This window comes from Procambarus clarkii, chromosome 29 (assembly GCF_040958095.1).
Source record: "Procambarus clarkii isolate CNS0578487 chromosome 29, FALCON_Pclarkii_2.0, whole genome shotgun sequence".
In the NCBI taxonomy this organism is placed as follows: Eukaryota; Metazoa; Arthropoda; class Malacostraca; order Decapoda; family Cambaridae; genus Procambarus; species Procambarus clarkii.
In genome coordinates this window covers 5,094,616-5,117,117 of record NC_091178.1, presented here as the reverse complement: position 1 = coordinate 5,117,117, position 22,502 = coordinate 5,094,616, and the positions used below count along the sequence as shown (strand labels likewise).

Here is a 22,502-nt window from a genome sequence, read left to right as displayed (position 1 = left end):
TTCACCTGGGCCATGGTGACCTTGTGTACACCTGGGCCATGGGGACCTTGTGTACACCTGGGCCATGGTGACCTTGTGTACACCTGGACCATGGTGACCCTGTACACCTGGGCCATGGTGACTGTGTACACCTGGGCCATGGTGACCTTGTGTACACCTGGGCCATGGTGACCTTGTGTACACCTGGGCCATGGTGACCTTGTGTACACCTGGGCCATGGTGACCTTGTGTACACCTGGGCCATGGTGACCTTGTGTACACCTGGGCCATGGTGACCTTGTGTACACCTGGGCCATGGTGACCTTGTGTACACCTGGGCCATGGTGACCTTGTGTACACCTGGGCCATGTTGACCTTGTGTACACCTGGGCCATGGTGACCTTGTGTACACCTGGGCCATGGTGACTGTGTACACCTGGGCCATGGGGACCTTGTGTACACCTGGGCCATGGTGACCTTGTGTACACCTGGACCATGGTGACCCTGTACACCTGGGCCATGGTGACTGTGTACACCTGGGCCATGGTGACCTTGTGTACACCTGGGCCATGGTGACCTTGTGTACACCTGGGCCATGGTGACCTTGTGTACACCTGGGCCATGGTGACCTTGTGTACACCTGGGCCATGGTGACCTTGTGTACACCTGGGCCATGGTGACCTTGTGTACACCTGGGCCATGGTGACCTTGTGTACACCTGGGCCATGGTGACCTTGTGTACACCTGGGCCATGGTGACCTTGTGTACACCTGGGCCATGGTGACCCTGTACACCTGGGCCATGGTGACCTTGTGTACACCTGGGCCATGGTGACCTTGTGTACACCTGGGCCATGGTGACCTTGTGTACACCTGGGCCATGGTGACCTTGTGTACACCTGGGCCATGGTGACCTTGTGTACACCTGGGCCATGGTGACCTTGTGTACACCTGGGCCATGGTGACCTTGTGTACACCTGGGCCATGGTGACCTTGTGTACACCTGGGCCATGGTGACCCTGTACACCTGGGCCATGGTGACCTTGTGTACACCTGGGCCATGGTGACCTTGTGTACACCTGGGCCAAGGTGACCTTGTGTACACCTGGGCCATGGTGACCCTGTACACCTGGGCCATGGTGACCTTGTGTACACCTGGGCCATGGTGACCTTGTGTACACTGGGCCATGGTGACCTTGTGTACACCTGGGCCATGGTAATATGGCCAAGTTAGTTGGGCCACTAATGAGGGTGTCGATTGTATTGAAGGTCTTCCCCAGTGTTCCTATTTTGGGTTTATTGCAGGTGATGGTGATGATTGTGACGGTGTTGTGTGTCCTGTTGATGGTGGTGTGTGTGATGAGAGATGGGAAGAAAAAGATAAAGAGTTAGGGTGAGAGAGAGAGAGAGAGAGAGAGAGAGAGAGAGAGAGAGAGAGAGAGAGAGAGAGAGAGAGAGAGAGAGAGAGAGAGAGAGAGAGAGAGAGAGACAGAGAGAGACAGAGAGAGACAGAGTGTGAGAGTGTGAGAGAGAGAGAGAGAGAGAGAGAGAGAGAGAGAGAGAGAGAGAGAGAGAGAGAGAGAGAGAGAGAGAGAGAGAGAGAGAGAGAGAGAGAGAGAGAGAGAGAGAGGGAGGGAGTGATGGAGGCTGGTGAAGAGAAACAACACACACGCCTCCACAAAACCTTCAACTAATTGGGCGAAATTTGCACACGAATTTCTCCCTTTTCTCTCTCTGTTTGGCTCACTAACTCGCTTTTCCTTCCCCCTTCTTCAATATTCCCCTCTATTCTACACTCCCCCTACACCCCACACTCCCCCTACACCCCACAAGTCCTACAGTACACTCCCCCTACACTCCACACCAGGGGGCTGGCGCATGAAACTAGTTATGTAAATACATAATATCAATGAAACTTTAGTATTCACATAAGACAAGATTATTGTACCGTGTGAGGTGCCTGGCGTAGCGGCACCTTACCTTTGAAGAACACAATAAAGTAGCCGTCACAACTGCAAGAAAAATGACAGGTTGGATAACAAGAACCTTTCACACTAGAGATGCTATACCGATGATGATACTTTTCAAGACGCTAGTGCTCTCTAGAGTGGAGTACTGCTGCACAATGACAGCCCCTTTCAAAGCTGGAGAAATTGCTGACCTGGAGAGCGTGCAGAGATCCTTTACTGCTAGAATCCACTCAGTAAAACATCTAAACTATTGGGACCGACTAAAGAGCCTAAATCTGTATTCTCTTGAGCGCAGGCGGGAGAGATACATAATAATTTACACGTGGAAAATAGTAGAGGGGCTGGTCCCAAACCTGCACACAGAAATAACAGTACATGAGACCAGAAGACATGGCAGGATGTGCAGAATAACCCCGTTGAAAAGCAGAGGTGCAACAGGTACTCTGAGAGAGAACTCTATCAACATCAGAGGCCCGGGGCTGTTCAACACGCTTCCACTACCCATAAGGGGCATAACTAGCCGACCCCTCACAGTGTTCAAGAGAGAACTTGACAAACACCTCCAAAGGATACCTGATCAACCAGGCTGTGACTCATACATCAGGCTGCTAGCAGCCGCGTCCAACACCTCGGTTGACCAGTCTAGCAACCAGGAGGCCTGATCGACGACCGGGCCGCTACACACTGAGCCCCGAAATCATGACCAGGTAGGTGGGCGTGTGAGTGCTGGATACACCTCATGCTCACACCATCTTACTCTCATACAAAACTAGATTTCCTCACAAAAATATGAGTCTCGTTACATCATCTGGAAAAAGGAATAAACTTGGTCAGAAAGAAGAGTTAAGTCACAATTTTGTGAGTCATAACTTAGCTGTTTTGTTTCAATAGTTGGGAGTTGTGACCGCGGGGCGGGCGTCTAGTCTGTGGCAGCCGGGCGGGCGTCTAGTCTGTGGCAGCCGGGCGGGCGTCTAGTCTGTGACCGCCGGGCGGGCGTCTAGTCTGTGGCAGCCTGGGCGGGCGTCTAGTCTGTGGCAGCCGGGCGGGCGTCTAGTCTGTGACCGCGGGGCGGGCGTCTAGTCTGTGACCGCGGGGCGGGCGTCTAGTCTGTGGCAGCCTGGGCGGGCGTCTAGTCTGTGGCAGCCGGGCGGGCGTCTAGTCTGTGGCAGCCGGGCGGGCGTCTAGTCTGTGGCAGCCGGGCGGGCGTCTAGTCTGTGACCGCGGGGCGGGCGTCTAGTCTGTGACCGCGGGGCGGGCGTCTAGTCTGTGACCGCGGGGCGGGCGTCTAGTCTGTGACCGCGGGGCGGGCGTCTAGTCTGTGGCAGCCGGGCGGGCGTCTAGTCTGTGGCAGCCGGGCGGGCGTCTAGTCTGTGGCAGCCGGGCGGGCGTCTAGTCTGTGGCAGCCGGGCGGGCGTCTAGTCTGTGACCGCGGGGCGGCGTCTAGTCTGTGGCAGCCGGGCGGGCGTCTAGTCTGTGGCAGCCGGGCGGGCGTCTAGTCTGTGACCGCCGGGCGGGCGTCTAGTCTGTGGCAGCCGGGCGGGCGTCTAGTCTGTGACCGCCGGGCGGGCGTCTAGTCTGTGGCAGCCTGGGCGGGCGTCTAGTCTGTGGCAGCCGGGGCGCTGTGTGGGTGCTGAGGCCGCAGCGTTGTTGCCATCTTGGCTTAGTGAAGTATAGGCCGTTTATACCCTGCAAGGAGACCCGGGTCGTTCCGGCGTGCGAGGCGGGTCGTTAACCAGGACACCTCGGGGCGCTGCCGCTCCTCAAACACCAGTTTCAATAACGATAAAATTTAAGGGACCATTATAAGAATTGTCGTGTGTGGTGGGTACTGTCACCCATGATGCCTGGTCTCCTGGTGGGCACTGTCACCCACCAACTCAGGTCTCCTGGTGGGCACTGTCACCCACCAACTCAGGTCTCCTGGTGGGTTCTGTCACCCACCAACCCAGGTCTCCTGGTGGGTGCTGTCACCCACCAACCCAGGTCTCCTGGTGGGTACTGTCACCCACCAACCCTGGTCTCCTGGTGGGTGCTGTCACCCACCAACCCAGGTCTCCTGGTGGGCACTGTCACCCACCAACTCAGGTCTCCTGGTGGGTTCTGTCACCCACCAACTCAGGTCTCCTGGTGGGTTCTGTCACCCACCAACTCAGGTCTCCTGGTGGGTTCTGTCACCCACCAACCCAGGTCTCCTGGTGGGTTCTGTCACCCACCAACCCAGGTCTCCTGGTGGGTACTGTCACCCACCAACCCAGGTCTCCTGGGTACTGTCACCCACCAACCCAGGTCTCCTGGTGGGTACTGTCACCCACCAACCCAGGTCTCCTGGTGGGTACTGTCACCCACCAACCCAGGTCTCCTGGTGGGTACTGTCACCCACCAACCCAGGTCTCCTGGTGGGTACTGTCACCCACCAACCCAGGTCTCCTGGTGGGTTCTGTCACCCACCAACCCAGGTCTCCTGGTGGGTTCTGTCACCCACCAACCCAGGCCTCCTGGTGGGTACTGTCACCCACCAACCCAGGTCTCCTGGTGGGTACTGTCACCCACCAACCCAGGTCTCTGGTGGGCTCTGTCACCCACCAACCCAGGTCTCCTGGTGGGCTCTGTCACCCACCAACCCAGGTCTCCTGGTGGGCTCTGTCACCCACCAACCCAGGTCTCCTGGTGGGTGCTGTCACCCACCATCCCAGGTCTCCTGGTGGGTGCTGTCACCCACCAACCCAGGTCTCCTGGTGGGTGCTGTCACCCACCAACCCAGGTCTCCTGGTGGGTGCTGTCACCCACCAACCCAGGTCTCCTGGTGGGTACTGTCACCCACCAACCCAGGTCTCCTGGTGGGTGCTGTCACCCACCAACCCAGGTCTCCTGGTGGGTACTGTCACCCACCAACTCTGGTCTCCTGGTGGGTGCTGTCACCCACCAACCCAGGTCTCCTGGTGGGTGCTGTCACCCACCAACCCAGGTCTCCTGGTGGGTACTGTCACCCACCAACCCAGGTCTCCTGGTGGGTGCTGTCACCCACCAACCCAGGTCTCCTGGTGGGTACTGTCACCCACCAACCCTGATCTCCTGGTGGGTGCTGTCACCCACCAACCCAGGTCTCCTGGTGGGTTCTGTCACCCACCAACCCAGGTCTCCTAGTGGGTTCTGTCACCACCAACCCAGGTCTCCTGGTGGGCTCTGTCACCCACCAACCCTGGTCTCCTGATGGACTCTGTCACCCACCAACCCTGGTCTCCTGATGGACTCTGTCACCCACCAACCCAGGGGTCAGATTCACAAAAGCACTTACGCAAACACTTACGAATCTGTCCAGATTTTCTCAATCTTTGGCGGCTTTGTTTCCAATTATTAAACAGTTAATGAGCTCTGAAGCACCAGGAGGCTGTTTATAACAATAACAACAGTTGATTTGGAAGTTTTCATGCTTGTAAACTGTTTAATAAATGTAACGAAAGCCGTCAAAGATTGAGGAAAGATGTACACGTTCGTAAGTGCTTGCGTAAGTGCTTTCGTGAATCTGGCCCCAGGCCTCCTGGTGGCAGGGTTGGATATACTTGGCCAAACACACCAAATAGTTTCAATAACAAATATTATCCATCCTCATATCTGGTAATTTAACTCATAATAGTTTATGGACGATATTTGCGGCTTTTTTTAATATACAAATTCTATATTTACTAAGTAATCACTGTAATTGATATGTGTTTTGAATTTATTTCTATGACAATGTCTGTCTGTCTGTCTATAGTTGGAGGCCGATCTCTTCGAACTTGTCTCAGCGAAATTTGCAGGGGTAATGGTTTGGGGTATGGGACGAACATGGGCTGTTCGGGGAAGGTCTAATGTAGGGTAGTGATGGTGGTGGTAGTGGACCATCACAGCTAACAGTGGGTGGTGGTGGTGGTGGTAGTAGTGGGCTACCACAGACAACAGTGGGTAGTGGTGGTGGTGGCCCACTACCACAGCCAACAGTGGGTGGTAGTGGTGGTGGTGGTAGTGGTGGTGGTAGTGGGCCACCACAGCCAAAAGTGGGTGGTGGTGGTGGTAGTGGGCCACCACAGCCAACAGTGGGTGGTGGTGGTGTGGTGGTGGTGGTGGTGGTGGAGCCAGGAGATAACATAGAGGCAGGAAGGGAGGCTTGTGCCCCCAAAATAGCAATAGTGTACTCCGCTCCTATTGTTCTGGAGGGAAGGGTCCCCCCCTCTTCCCTACCATCCCCCTCCCTCCTCCACAATCCCCTTCAATCCCCTTTCTTTCCCCAGCCCCATCCCCCCATCAACCCCTCCTCACCCCCTCTAAACCGCCGTAGAAATAAGCTGGGGGATTATATCTATTTTTGAGCAACAAATTACAGGGAGCGGCCAGGTGCCCCAGCTGGGTGACGGGGGGGGGGGGCTGGGTGACGAGGGGGGGGTGACGGTGGGCTGGGTGACGGGGGGTGGGGGGGGGGTGACGGTGGGCTGGGTGACGGGGGGTGGGGGGTGACGGTGGGCTGGGTGACGGGGGGTGGGGGGGGTGACGGGGTGGGCTGGGTGACGGTAGGCTGGGTGACGGGGTGGGGGTGGGTGACGGGGGTGGGGTGGGGGGGGTGACGGGGGGTGGGGGGTGACGGTGGTGTAGGTGGATGTATGTGGCGAGTGTAATGGGCAGCGTCACTCATCCCGTGAGTGAACACGCCGTCATAGTGACAGTATTGGGCAGCGTCACTCATCCGTGAGTGAACACACCGTCATAGTGACAGTATTGGGCAGCGTCACTCATCCTGTGAGTGGCCACACCGCCATAGTGACAGTATTGGGCAGCGTCACTCATCCTGTGGGTGGACACACCGCCATAGTGACAGTATTGGGCAGCGTCACTCATCCTGTGAGTGGACACACCACCATAGTGACAGTATTGGGCAGCGTCACTCATCCTGTGAGTGAACACACCACCATAGTGACAGTATTGGGCAGCGTCACTCATCCTGTGAGTGGACACACCGCCATAGTGACAGTATTGGGCAGCGTCACTCATCCTGTGAGTGGACACACCACCATAGTTACAGTATTGGGCAGCGTCACTCATCCTGTGAGTGGCCACACCGCCATAGTGACAGTATTGGGCAGCGTCACTCATCCTGTGAGTGGACACACCACCATAGTGACAGTATTGGGCAGCGCCACTCATCCTGTGAGTGGCCACACCGCCATAGTGACAGTATTGGCAGCGTCACTCATCCTGTGAGTGGACACACCGCCATAGTGACAGTATTGGGCAGCGTCACTCATCCTGTGAGTGGACACACCGCCATAGTGACAGTATTGGGCAGCGTCACTCATCCTGTGAGTGGACACACCGCCATATGACAGTATTGGGCAGCGTCACTCATTCTGTGAGTGAACACACCGTCATAGTGACAGTATTGGGCAGCGTCACTCATCCTGTGAGTGGACACACCACCATAGTGACAGTATTGGGCAGCGCCACTCATCCTGTGAGTGGACACACCACCATAGTGACAGTATTGGGCAGCGTCACTCATCCTGTGGGTGGACACACCGCCATAGTGACAGTATTGGGCAGCGTCACTCATCCTGTGGGTGGACACACCACCATAGTGACAGTATTGGGCAGCGTCACTCATCCTGTGGGTGGACACACCACCATAGTGACAGTATTGGGCAGCGTCACTCATCCTGTGGGTGGACACACCGCCATAGTGACAGTATTGGGCAGCGTCACTCATCCTGTGGGTGGACACACCACCATAGTGACAGTATTGGGCAGCGTCACTCATTCTGTGAGAGAGAGAGAGATAATTGAGAACTTTCAAATAAGAGAGAGAGAGAGAGAGAGAGAGAGAGAGAGAGAGAGAGAGAGAGAGAGAGAGAGAGAGAGAGAGAGAGAAGAGAGAGAGAGAGAGAGAGAGAGAGAGAGAGAGAGAGAGAGAGAACGATTGAATAAGTGACAAAAGAGCAGTGTGGTAGAGCAATAGAGCTGGGGGGATATGGGCACCAGCTTTCACACACACAATTTTAAACACAATTGTTTAAAACTAAACAATTCACTGTCGTGGATTGTTTAGTTTAGAGTATTAGTGAAATATAAAAGTGAAATGGAAGCAGAGTGAAGTGCACACTCCTCCACACACACACCCAACCACAGTACCCATCTTGGTTATCTTCAGGTTATCTTGAGATGATTTCGGGGCTTAGCGTCCCCGCGGCCCGGTCTTCAACCAGGCCTCCTTTTTGTTTCACCCCCACCCCCTCATGAAGCAGCCCGTAGCAGCTGTCTAACTCCCAGGTACCTATTTTCTGGTAATGCATGCCCATACTTGCTCATCAGGCACAACACCCCCGCCGCTCATTGGACCAAGCTCCGGGCGGGTGTTCTTCACTGTGGTGATGGTGATGATGATGGTGAGGGCCTCCAGGCGCGGGTCACCGCTCACTGTAGTCTCCTGCATAACAATAACATATTGTGACGGTCCGTCTCCTGTGGTGACCTGGTCAACACTGACCTTCCCCCAGGCCAGTGGAACATTAAGGAGCCGCCAACCACAGTCTGTGGTTGTCAGTGGTACGCGGGCCGCTGCGTCCTTGTGGTAACCAATCACCCCCGCCCTCCTGATAGAACGGCGCATTTTGACGTTCCATTTCCCCGAGCGAGCAACGTGCGATATATATCTAGTTGCTCACAAACATTCCGTTTCTACGTGCGGGTCGTCCTATTAGGTTTGGGCCTGTGTTTTTTGGTACTCTATTTTGTGGCCGTTGTGGTGACTCGAAGGTACGGGTTTGGTTTCTCACTCTCTCCCATGACGCAATGTTTCTACTTCTCTCTCCCATGACGCAATGTTTCTCACTCTCTCCCCTCCTGTTTATCGCACGTTTCACTTTCCTTTCCTTTGTATTTGTGTATTTTCTTGGCGTCTCCCCTTCCTCTCATGGTGGAGAGCGAGAAGAGAGAGAGAGAGAGACGAGAGGAGAGAGAGAGAGAGAGAGAGGAGAGAGAGAGAGAGAGACAGAGAGAGAGAGAGAGAGAGAGAGAGAGAGAGACAGAGAGACAGAGACAGAGACAGAGAGAGAGAGAGAGCAGAGAGACAGAGACAGAGAGACAGAGACAGAGAGACAGAGAGACAGAGAGAGCAGAGACAGAGGACGAGAGAGAGAGACGAGAGAGAGAGAGAGAGAGAGAGAGAGAGAGAGAGAGAGAAGAGACGAGAGAGAGAAGAGAGAGAGAGACAGAGACAGAGAGACAGAGACAGAGACAGAGACAGAGAGACAGAGAGAGAGAGAGAGAGAGAGAGAGGAGAGAGAAGAGAGATGAGAGAGAGAGATGATGAGAGAGAGAGAGAGAGAGAGAGAGAGAGAGAGAAAGAGAGTTATTTATCGTGTTAAAACTGGATGCTTTACGAGTGTTGCCAAATGAGGCGCACCTCATAACCCCCTAATATATATATATATATATATATATATATATATATATATATATATATATATATATATATATATATATATATATATGTAACTGGAATCCACTGTTGCCAACACCTGAGTTGCGACACATCTCGACAGCTCTAGATATTTACTACCGTCAGATAATGCATATTACCTTTATTAAATTTGTTCTAGAAAATCTACCTTGTAATTTAGTAGTGTGATTCATCATTGCCAGACCCCACAAGTGAGGAATCCCCTGTGTTTTATTCAGTGTTACCAGATGATTCTTACGCTTGATTCAGTGTTACTAGATGATTCTTACGCTTGAGTCAGTGTTACCAGATGATTCTTACGCTTGAGTCAGTGTTACCAGATGATTCTTACGCTTGAGTCAGTGTTACCAGATGATTTAGGTGTGCATATTTTGGTATGTACTAATAAAGGAGTGTTACCAGAAAATAAAATAAAATCTGTATCTTGAAATGTGTGTGTATGTGTGTGAGTGTGTGTTTGAGTGTGTGTGTGTATGTGTGTGAGTGTGTGTTTGAGTGTGTGTGTGTATGTGTGTGAGTGTGTGTTTGAGTGTGTGTGTGTATGTGTGTGAGTGTGTGTTTGAGTGTGTGTGTGTATGTGTGTGAGTGTGTGTTTGAGTGTGTGTGTGTATGTGTGTGAGTGTGTGTTTGAGTGTGTGTGTGTATGTGTGTGAGTGTGTGTTTGAGTGTGTGTGTGTATGTGTGTGAGTGTGTGTTTGAGTGTGTGTGTGTATGTGTGTGAGTGTGTGTTTGAGTGTGTGTGTGTATGTGTTTGAGTGTGTGTGTGTATGTGTGTGAGTGTGTGTTTGAGTGTGTGTGTGTATGTGTGTGAGTGTGTGTTTGAGTGTGTGTGTGTATGTGTGTGAGTGTGTGTTTGAGTGTGTGTGTGTATGTGTTTGAGTGTGTGTGTGTATGTGTGTGAGTGTGTGTTTGAGTGTGTGTGTGTATGTGTGTGAGTGTGTGTTTGAGTGTGTGTGTGTATGTGTGTGAGTGTGTGTTTGAGTGTGTGTGTGTATGTGTGTGAGTGTGTGTTTGAGTGTGTGTGAGTGTGTGTTTGAGTGTGTGTTTGAGTGTGTGTGAGTTGCTTTCATGTATACCATAAAACAATGTTAAAAAAAAAGAGTTGTTATACAGCACTTTACAGTGAAAAGAAAAAACAAGTTTTCGAGTCTTTTGTGCGTGATAGTTGTGATGACAAATCCTGGCTCAGGTGTGTCGTGCCACAGCCCGGGTGTGGCACGACACACCTGCTGTTGTGGTGCCCGATTCTGGCACTTGTGTGGCACCAGTTCCCAGGTGTTGACGCAGTCTGGCTCCGTTGCCTTGTGTCACATCCAGTGGTTGATGATCTGAGGAGGAGACGGGTCTCGGCTCGTGATGTCTCGCTATTCTCAGTCCTAGCCTAGGACCTGGGAGGACCTAGCACCCAGCTAGGTCCTCCTAGGAGTGGGGGCACCTGCCCGGCACGGCCCGGGGGCGTCCCAGTGGTTCCGCAACACCTAAGTGTTGCTGAACTAGAAGTCTCCCTTGAGCCAACATCAACAAAATACCTGCTGGATAGATCTTGGACTCGTGGAGAGCGGCCGCCACACCCGCCCATTCAGCCCCCTTGTTTACAACTTATTGTATGGTCGTGATTATAATCTTTTCTTCAGTGTTATCATCAAACAGTTCTACATTGAACTTTGCCACACAGACGTGAGCCAGTCGCGTCGTGAGGAAGAAGTTACTGGCCAAAGATATATATTTTAATGTTGTTGTCAAGAAATTTTAAACCTGTTTAATTCGCAAGAGTTAAGAAGATTCATTGATACGATACACTGTAACTCGGCTCGTTACAGTGTCTTAATTATTATAATAAAACAAACAAAACTTAAAATACAAAGTTATACCAAATATGACATGGTGTGCTTGGACTACTGATTGACTGATTGATGAAGATTAAGCCACCACAAGAGGTGGTACGGGCATGAATAGCGGAAAGTGGTACTAGGACTGCTAATACTCCAACACTGACTCAAAATTTTAAGTTTTGCCCCGAGGGGCGAGTTTATTGGGCAGCGCCACTCATCCTGTGAGAGGACACACCGCCATAGCAGCAGGTACAACACTCCCCAATAGGAAGAAAACCAGCTGGGTTGTTCATCCTGTCACTTGTACCCAGACAAAGCTGGGACTCGCTTAACTGTCTCAAGTGAACAGCTTATCAAACAAGAAGATTAACACCTGTAAACCCTTAAAATCTTACGTTATCTTGCGGGTGCAAAATGGGGGAATCTTTTAAGAACAGTATCAATATTTGACAAATAGTGTTTTCCTAACTCAAACAATGTGGGGTTTATTATTCTACACATACTTCTGATGTCTCTCAGGTGTTCACATTCACGTAGATAGTGGTCACGGCGGTGTCCGTCACTCTCACCACAGATTCTGCAACTCCGCTGATCAACTGTTGTTTCCATTCCGTATCACCATGGATATTTGTATCCAAGACGGATTCTCGCTATTACTGATTCTCTCCCGCGGCCACCTCCTCTTCGTCCATAATGATTGGGATTGCCAGCTGCAACCATGTTGTACCATCGTACAGCTTCACTGGTTTGTGCTTCTATCCTCCTTTCCTCAGTTATCTTGTCACGGTGATGTTGCCTGACAATGCCTCTAATTTGTAAAAGAGTCTTGGGTATGAAGTATTCAATATGGTCTCCTTCAGCGCCTTCAGCAGCCAGCACATCTGCCTCGTTCATTCCCACATATCCCAACATGGGAGGGGATCCACAGACACTTCACGACTCTTCCCTGGTTGATTAGTACCCTCACAGCTTTCTTAATCTCAGCGACTATCGGAAGATTTTCTGCCCGATTTTTACTTAGTCTTTGAGGCGCTGCTTTTGAATCAGTGTAGATCACTGCACCATTAGTGTTCCGTTCAAAGAATCTTAACGCCACGACAATGGCTGTTAGCTCACACTCCTCCGCCACAAGTCGCACTTCTCCTAAGAGTACTCGGACACCTACAGTTACATAGTATAGATACAAAGTTAAGTACTGTGGGACGTGTCATGTACGTGTTGCTGGTTTGTGACTGCCCCTTCCTGGGCGTGTAGTACACCCCCGCGTGGACAGTTACTGTGCCTCTGTCACATGATGTGCCGGAAATAGAAAATAATTTTAAAGGAGAAACCGCCAAGCCATTACGACTATACAGCACTGGGAAGATGTCAGGATAAGGATTTGGGATGATGTGCCGGAAGCCCTCAAATCAAAGGCGCATAAATGAGTGTACTGCTTGCATTTGAGCGCTAACTACTGATTGCAGGGCTCTTGTATCATGTCATATCAATTGCAAATCATAATTGTCAACTGTGATCAACACAAATCACGATAAGGACAGTGCAACAATAAATCAGTAATGTATTGAATCTGATTAATAACTGGGAGACACACGTTAATTCTTCACACGACCAGATACACAACACTGACCAATATTGTTCATGTTTTGCAATATGTTGCAACTTGATACACAACTCATTAAGTGTCTATAACATACCCGAGACGACCGTTCTAAATAATGTGTAGAACATGAGACGCAGAAATCACTGATACGTTTACAATAAACCAATAATTATTACATATTATGGACAATTAATCATGATTTCCTGTAGCTGAAGGGAGGAAATGCTGCTCTTGGTCACCCATGAGTAAGTAGAGCAGTGCTCACCCATGAGTAAGTAGAGCAGTGCTCACCCCATGAGTAAGCAGAGCAGTGCTCACCCATGAGTAAGCAGAGCAGTGCTCACCCATGAGTAAGCAGAGCAGTGCTCACCCATGAGTAAGTAGAGCAGTGCTCACCCATGAGTAAGCAGAGCAGTGTTCACCCATGAGTAAGCAGAGCAGTGCTCACCCATGAGTAAGCAGAGCAGTGCTCACCCATGAGTAAGCAGAGCAGTGCTCACCCATGAGTAAGCAGAGCAGTGCTCACCCCATGAGTAAGCAGAGCAGTGCTCACCCATGAGTAAGTAGAGCAGTGCTCACCCATGAGTAAGTAGAGCAGTGCTCACCCCATGAGTAAGCAGAGCAGTGCTCACCCATGAGTAAGTAGAGCAGTGCTCACCCATGAGTAAGTAGAGCAGTGCTCACCCATGAGTAAGCAGAGCAGTGCTCACCCATGAGTAAGTAGAGCAGTGCTCACCCATGAGTAAGTAGAGCAGTGCTCACCCATGTAGTAGTCGAGCCTAGTGCTCACCCATGAGTAAGTAGAGCAGTGCTCACCCATGAGTAAGCAGAGCAGCGCTCACCCATAAGTAGAGCAGTGCTCACCCATGAGTAAGCAGAGCAGTGCTCACCCCATGAGTAAGCAGAGCAGTGCTCACCCATGAGTAAGCAGAGCAGTGCTCACCCCATGAGTAAGCAGAGCAGTGCTCACCCCATGAGTAAGCAGAGCAGTGCTCACCCATGAGTAAGTAGAACAAGCGGCAACAAAAACTCACTTGATCGACTCTTATTCACTTCAGCATCAAACAGGAAAAAAAAAAGATAGTTATCCTAAAGGAAGAGGTTTGGAATTAGTAGGGTGTATGAAGGCATTCCCCCCCTTGTACCACCCCTTAGTCACAGGTAACTAGGTGTACCAGAAGGAAGGTAAGTTCCACTCCTCCCACCCTCTGTCCACCAGTGAATGCCCCAATGAAAGGAAAAACCATTCAAATCAAAATTTGTGCCCCAAATTAATATGTTGTATAATAACATTTACTCCTTCACAGTGTAGTACATAAAAGTGATGAAAATATACAATCAGTGAGAGAATGCCCATCTGAGCTATTGTAGTGAACGCTGCCTTGAAAAAAATCCCAAAAATGCCTAAGAAACAGGTATAAAATGCGCCATAGCTACAAGAGTGAGGCCTCCAGGCGACGCCTGTCCGCCATAGTATGCCCCGGAGGCCGCGCCCAGGCCGCCCACTGGTCAAGCCACCACTAGGCCGTGACGGAGGTCGGTGGAGGAGACTCTCTGATAAATGGAGGCATGGAAGATTATAGTAATAATCATCTTCATTTTCGTCTTCCTGTGCATCGTGTGCAGCATCATATGGCACTTCTTCCTTGAGCAGCACTGAGCAGCATGGTGAGTACTTTTAAGATGACTTACAGATGTTTGATCTTCTTGGAGCAGCACTGAACAGCATGGTGAGTACTTTTAAGATGACTTACAGATGTTTGATCTTCTTGGAGCAGCACTGAACAGCATGGTGAGTACTTTTAAGATGACTTACAGATGTTTGATCTTCTTGGAGCAGCACTGAACAGCATGGTGAGTACTTTTAAGATGACTTACAGATGTTTGATCTTCTTGGAGCAGCACTGAACAGCATGGTGAGTACTTTGTGATGATTGAGCAGCACGGTGAGTACTCTGTGACGACTGAGCCAACTGGTGAGTACTCTGTGATGATTTATAGATGTTTTATCTTCCTTGAACAGCATGATGAGCAGCTCTTTGATGACTGAGCTGCTAAGCTCAGAATACTCACCACCATGAGTACTCACCACCATGAGTACTCACCACCATGAGTACCCAACACAGTGTGTCACTTTGCAGAAGCGTGTGAGTGACTAATGTGAGGACTGTCATGGGACTGACTGGCCTGAGGACTGTCTGTCGAAGGAGTGACTGGTCTGAGAGCCATCTGCCATGTGAGTGACAGCGCTGAGGAGTCCATCGTGTCCGGCTATCAGGTCCCTGTAGTGTTAAGCAGCGTTAAGAGTTGTGCTGTAAGGACACGGCCGAGATTTCAGCGTCTCTTGCAGCATCTTGGTCTTCGATCTCAGGGTCCCGACATCGAACCTCAGACATGGAGCTCAACTTACTCATTATTTGTTATATCACTTGATATCTCGAATGTGTTGACACCTTTGCACTCTCGTGCCTCAGGTTCCTGTATGTTAAAACATTGTTCTCGCTCGTTTCTCGGCCAGTGTAGCCGGATGGGTGTGTGGCCGGACGAGTCTGTGGCCGGACGGGTCTGTGGCCGGACGGGTCTGTGGTCGGTGATCCGGTTACCACAAGTCGGATACATGAAGGGGAAGGCGGCCGATACTTCCGAGTGCGGCTCATTGTGAGAGCCGTCAGCGGTGTTAAGTGCAAATATTGGTGGGTTTAGTACTCTGGGTTTGCTTACCTCCAACACACATACACAGGAATCGGGAAGGCTCAGGAATCTGTACATCAGTTGATTGACGGTTGAGAGGCGGAACCAAAGAGCCAGAGCTCAAATCTCGCAAGCACAACTAAATATGTTAGAAAGCTTTCTTTTAGCGTGAGAGTAGTGGGGACATGGAATGAACTAAAGGTGCAGATTGTGGTAACAAACTCCACTCACAATTTTAAAAGTATATATGATAGGGAAATAGGTCAGGAGTCATTGCTTAGCCAACCGGCTGCTAGAAAAGCGGGGTCTAAGAGCTAGTGCCCGATCCTGCTGGCACAAATAGGTGAATACACCCTCGTGGCCGAGCGGACAGCGATCCGGTTTCGTGATCCTAAGGGCCCGGGTTCGATTTCCGGTCAAGGCAAAAGCAAATAAGCAGTTTTTCTTATCCGATGACTTTGTTCACCTAGCAGTAAATAGTTAGACAGCTGCCACCGGCTACATCCTGGAGGTGTACTTACATAGTTGTACTCACCTAGTTGTGCTTGCGGAGGTTAAGCTTAGGCTCTTTGGTCCCGCCTCTCAACTGTCAATCAACTGGTGTACAGGTTCCTGAGCCTACTGGGCTCTATCATATCTACATATGAAACTGTGTATGGAGTCAGCCTCCACCACATCACTGCCTAGGTGTGTGTTTATGTGTGCGTGTGAGAAATAGATGTAGTAGATATGAATGGAGGAAAAACAGGTAGGAAGCCACTGTAAGTATAATAAGAATAAGCGACTGTTAGAAAGGCGGGGTCCAAGAGCTAACAGTTCCCTCCTCCAAGCACGTATAGTAAACACACACACATATACACCGAAGGCTACGTGAATTGAACCTCGCGACGCTGGAAAACAAAAGAGTTAAGGAAGATATGATTACCACATATAAAATTCTCAGGGGAATTGAACGGTAGCTACAGTTCAACAGTTTGAACACGGGTGGTACACGCACAAGCTGCTCAGGTAGAAGAGTTCCTAAATGAGCCACAGAGACATTAGAAATAACTTTCAATTGACCGAGTAGTTAACAAATGGAATGCACTACAAAACTATGTGAAGGAGGCAGACTCCATACACAGTCTCCAATGAAGATATGATACAGCACCAACTTATAGCTTTTAACTTATTTAACTTAACTTTATCTTAAGCAACTGGGAACCTGTTCACCAGTTGCGAGGTGGGATTTAAGAGCCGAAGCTCAACCCTCCCCCCCCCACAAGCACAATTAGGCGAGTACAAGTTCCGCCATAAATCAACAACAAACTATTACAGAGAGTTGCGTCACTCTATCACCCATTCACTCACTGCCAACACGCACTCTGGTGGGGGTCTATGTCACTCTCCCTGAAGCGCTTCACCTCACCACGAGAGAGGAAAGCTCGGGGGGGGGGGGGTGGAATCTGTGACAAGACAGGGCAAACGTCTGGACAACGTTTTCTTTCACCTAATTCCTCTGTTCACCTAGTAATACATAGGTGCCTAGTAGTTAAGACAGCTGTTGTGGGCGGTTTCTCTCCATTCTACACTCCTCCACAACAGCATAGCTGGCTGGAACAAAAAGAGGAAACACCGTAGCATATTGAAAACAAAATAAAACATGCAGGGGGGGGGGAGGAGTTTGTATTAAATATATTAAAACTAAACGTAACGAACTATTTTATTGGGAACACAAAACAGTTTGAGGCGAATAATTGTCCAGAGGTTGGTAGCCTATCATAGTCACGAAGGGGGGAGGGGGGGGGGAGCCAGTATTCCTTCACACACACTTCACAGTACAGTACATGGAGTACTTCACACTACAGTACATGGAGTACTTGACACTACAGTACATGGAGTACTGTACCCCGCCCGAACAATAATAATAGTAATAATAATAATATTTTATTTACAAGAAGGTACAATGGGCTGGTGAGATTACATTAGAATGATATTTTAACTGTCTTGCAAAGCCACTTGAAATGTAAACACCAAACACGAACAAACACCATAGAGTTTCGTGCAATGAATATGCAGCGGTCTGTTGCTTTGATGTGGCTGATTACTTCCCCTTTTTATGAAATGTGATTAAGTTTTATATAAGCTTCCGACACGTCCCACAGGATATATAAACCAACAAATAACTGTAACTCTAGAACCCGCAGTGTGTGTGGGCCAGAGTTTGGTTGCTTTTGGGTTGTTATAGAGATCAAAGAACTACTGGAAGGCCATCACGATAACTTGCTGACTACTAAGTTTACTTGAGCGCTAAACATAGTCCAGGGCTAAAAGTAAACTCTAGCTGTATAGCAAGAAGCAGGGGTAAACCTGGCGTGCTGTATATGACCCTGCCACACAAGCCAGAGAGTATTAGCATATTTTCAATGTGCTTCTTCAAAGTCTAGTGGAGCGACCCAATCTCCCTCAAGATGTGGTCGTTCCCAAAGCCTTAGGCTTCAATTTGTCCATGCAGTAATGACAATGATATTTTCTCAAATACGGATTAATATTATTATATGCATTACGGTTTTGTATACCAAAGACACCCCAGCACCACACTCCTGCTCATGTAAACGATCCACATTAAAATACACAGCATAAAAGCTTATGACTAAATCCCATAACACGTAATAAGATTTTTGCAACGATCCATGTTTTAGTCACTAGGCTATGATATCAGACTTTCCGAAAGGTTATCAGACTTTCCGAAAGGTTCCCACGCAGTAGGCTTGCCTAGTTTTCGCGTTATATCTCGATAAAGCATTTATTAACGAGAGAGAGAGAGAGAGAGAGAGAGAGAGAGAGAGAGAGAGAGATGAGAGAGAGAGAGAGAGAGAGAGAGAGAGAGAGAGAGAGAGAGAGAGAGAGAGAGAGGGAGAGGGAGGGAGGGAGGGAGGGAGGGAGGGAGGGAGGGAGGGAGGGAGGGAGAGAGAGAGAGAGAGAGAGAGAGAGAGAGAGAGAGAGAGAGAGAGAGAGAGAGAGAGAGAGAGAGAGAGAGAGAGAGAGAGAGAGAGAGAGAGAGGGAGAGAGAGAGAGAGAGGGAGAGGGAGAGGGAGAGGAGAGAGAGAGAGAGAGAGAGAGAGAGAGAGAGAGAGAGAGAGAGAGAGAGAGAGAGAGAGAGAGAGAGAGAGAGAGAGAGAGAGAGAGAGAGAGAGAGAGAGAGAGAGAACGGACGAAACAGGAAAAAGAGTATAATGTTAATTCAAGTAGGAAGAAGGGCATCGTTTCACAGGAGAAATAAGAAATGTAAAGAAGGAACAGTGCTGGAAAGTCTTGAAGTAAAGAAGGAAGGAGGTACAGGAATACGGGAAACAACGATTGCGTTATTGGGACGAAATAAAAAAGCATGAATGACAGAACTGAAGGTCAGAATATAGATAATCAAGATATAAATAGGGGACAAAAGTGAGGAGAGAGAGAGAAATTAAGTGAGAGAAAGGAAAAAAAGATTCAGATAAGGAACTAGGGGTGAGGAAGGAATAAAGTAGAAAATAGGAAGAGGGGAAGAAGGAAAGGAGGGGTGGAGTAGACGGTGAGAGGGAGAAGGACGAAAGAGGAGAGTGAGAAGGAAGGAGAATGAGAGAGGAGAATACTCAAAATACTTGGCAAACCGTTGTATCTCGCCCTGAAGAATGTGTTCCATGTCAGCCCAGAGCCAAGTGAGGCTTCCTTCCCTCGGCGCCTACCCTAACATTGCTCTAAGATTTAATATTAATCTTTATGCAAAAGAGGCGTCACGCATAACTTTTTTCAGCGTATATTAGAAACAATAATTTTTCTACCGTTTCAAAACTAACTTGTTGCATTAAATCGCACTGTTTCAAAAATAGAGATCAAGGATTAAAGCTCCAATAAAATTAATAATTATTTTTCTATCGATAGACATACATTATCCAACATAATGGAGGGAATTCAAGTGGATTAGTTTTGTTATCCATAACTTCATTTATTATCCAACTCGTCTGAACGATAAAGGGCTTCAAGCTTAGAACTGGAAGCCTCTCCTTAGCCTAATGTTTCAGCGTCAATATGAAACTCCTTGTAGCCATTTTGTTCAAAATCAAAACATGTAATTAGACTACAAATAAACAATACTTTATTGCATTGCAAACAATGCCAGTGAATAACAATGCATGACCTCTCAACACCTGCAGATGGTTCAGTGAACCAGCAGGTGTTGTATGGAGCCTCGCATGACCTCTCAATACCTGCAGGTGATCCCTGAGCCTCGCATGACCTCTCAACACCTGCAGGTGAGCCCTGAGCCTCGCATGACCTCTCAACACCTGCAGGTGAGCCCTGAGCCTCGCATGACCTCTCAACACCTGCAGGTGAGCCCTGAGCCTCGCGTGACCTCTCAACACCTGCAGGTGAGCCCTGAGCCTCGCATGACCTCTCAACACCTGCAGGTGAGCCCTGAGCCTCGCATGACCTCTCAACACCTGCAGGTGAGCCCTGAGCCTCGCATGACCTCTCAACACCTTGCAGATGATCCCTGAGCCTCGCATGACCTCTCAACACCTGCAGGTGAGCCCTGAGCCTCGCATGACCTCTCAACACCTGCAGGTGAGCCCTGAGCCTCGCATGACCTCTCAACACCTTGCAGATGATCCCTGAGCCTCGCATGACCTCTCAACACCTGCAGGTGAGCCCTGAGCCTCGCATGACCTCTCAACACCTGCAGGTGAGCCCTGAGCCTCGCATGACCGTCAACTATATCATGTAACAGGTGGGTGGGTTCGGTGTGAGCCATTTGTTCTTCCTTTTAATACAATTTAATTTCCTGTTATGAGCTTGTAAATACAATCTTTTTAATAATACTTTAATAAGAGATAGTGTATTCACTTGACGCTGAACATTTTATATTGAGGCTTTAGGCACGACCAGGGGGGGGGGAGCCGGTCGGCCGAGCGGACAGCACGCTGGACTAATGATCCTGTGGTCCTGGGTTCGATCCCAGGCGCCGGCGAGAAACAATGGGCAGAGTTTCTTTCGCCCTATGCTCCTGTTACCTAGCAGTAAAATAGGTACCTGGGTGTTAGTCAGCTGTCACGGGCTGCTTCCTGGGGGTGGAGGCCTGGTCGAGGACCGGGCCGCGGGGACACTAAAGCCCCGAAATCATCTCAAGATAACCTCAAGATGAACCTTATATAAAATACCCACACACGCGCGTGCGCACATGTACATTCCTTACATCTACATATAAACCTACACGACGAAATACACACAAAAGACGCTATTATCATAATATAATAATTCCACACATTTCTCACGTATCAATGTAATATTATTTATGGCCGCCCCGCAGGGGGAAACTGCCTATGTAAATCAGAATATATGCAAATAAGTTGTGTGTTAATTGACACTTCCTTGGGACCCCATGGTTGGGGGTGGGGGTGGGGGGAGGTCGATTGATGGGGGGTTGGGGTTGGGGATGGGAGGGACGATGGTTGGAGAGGAGGTGGGGGGTCAAGCTTACACACTGGGCCACACAACTGTTTATCACATTCTCCACAAAAATATGTTTGTTGCTTGCCTCCACCAGCTCACGTGTGTGTGTGTGTGTGTGTGTGTGTGTGTGTGTGTGTGTGTGTGTGTGTGTGTGTGTGTGTACTCACCTAATTGTACTCACCTAATTGTGCTTGCGGGGGTTGAGCTTTGGCTCTTTGGTCCCGCCTCTCAACTGTCAATCAACTGGTGTACAGATCAACACACAATCAACTGTGTGTGTGTGTGTGTGTGTGTGTGTGTGTGTGTGTACTCACCTAGTTGTGTTTGCGGGGGTTGGGCTCTGGCTCTTTGGTCCCGCCTCTCAACTGTCAATCAACTGGTGTACAGATTCCTAAGCCTACTGGGCTCTGTCATATCTACGTTTGAAACTGTGTATGGAGTCAGCCTCCACCACATCACTGCCTAATGCATTCCATCCGTTAACTACTCTGACACTGAAAAAGTTCTTTCTAACGTCCCTGTGGCTCATTTGGGTACTCAGTTTCTACCTGTGTCCCCTTGTTCACGTACCACCCGTGTTAAACAGTTTATCCTTATCAACCCTGTCAATTCCTCTGGGAATTTTGTAGGTGGTGATCATGTCTCCCCTTACTCTTCTGTCTTCCAGTGTCGTGAGGTGCATTTTACGCAGCCTTTCCTCGTAACTCATGCCTCTTAGTTCTGGGACTAGCCTAGTGGCATACCTCTGAACTTTTTCCAGCTTCGTCTTGTGCTTGACAAGGTACGGGCTCCATGCTGGGGCCGCATACTCCAGGATTGGTCTTACATATGCGGCCACCTGTTTCCACCGCCTAGTTTCATGACTTGCATTTACTCGAGTTGAACTTTAGTAGCCATTTGTTGGGCCATTCATTCTGTTGCTTAGGTACTCCCTTATCCAATGGAGTACCTTCCCTTTCACTCCTGCCTGCATCTCCAGCTTTTTCACTAGCCTCTTGTGTGGTACTGTATCAAAGACTTTCTGGCAATCCAAAAATATGCAGTCTGCCCACCCTTCTCTTTCTTGCCTGATCATAGAATTCAATTAATCCTTTGAGACACGACTTACCATCCCTGAACCCCATGTTGATGCTATGTTACAAAGTTCTTTCGCTTCAGATGTCCCACAAGCTTTTTTTCGCACAATCTTCTCCATCAGCATGCATGGTATGCAGGTTAGGGACACTGGCATGTAATTCAGTGCCTCCTGTCTATCCCCCTTCTTATATATCGGGACTACATTAGCAGTCTTCCAAATTTTTGGCAATTTTCCTGTTACCAGTGATTTGTTATACACTATGGAGAGTGGCAGGCACAGTGCTTCTGCTCCTTCCTTTAGTATCCATAGGGAGAGTCCATCCGGGCCTATAGCCTTTGTCACATCCAACTCTAACAAGAGCTTCCTTACATCCCCACTGGTAATCTCAAACT

The 22,502-nt window shown here is 49.5% G+C and overlaps 1 protein-coding gene across 1 annotated transcript in view; it reads left to right on the top strand.

Moving 5' to 3' along the window:
* The first annotated feature begins 14,178 nt into the window (after positions 1-14,178).
* The window catches only part of LOC123764954 (uncharacterized), a 196,835-nt gene continuing 188,511 nt past the window's right edge, over positions 14,179-22,502 (top strand). Inside the window, exon 1 of the mRNA XM_069333276.1 lies at positions 14,179-14,537. Within this exon, the coding sequence (XP_069189377.1) occupies positions 14,535-14,537 (3 nt within the window). The 5' untranslated portion in view covers positions 14,179-14,534. The remainder of the gene's footprint in view (positions 14,538-22,502) is intronic.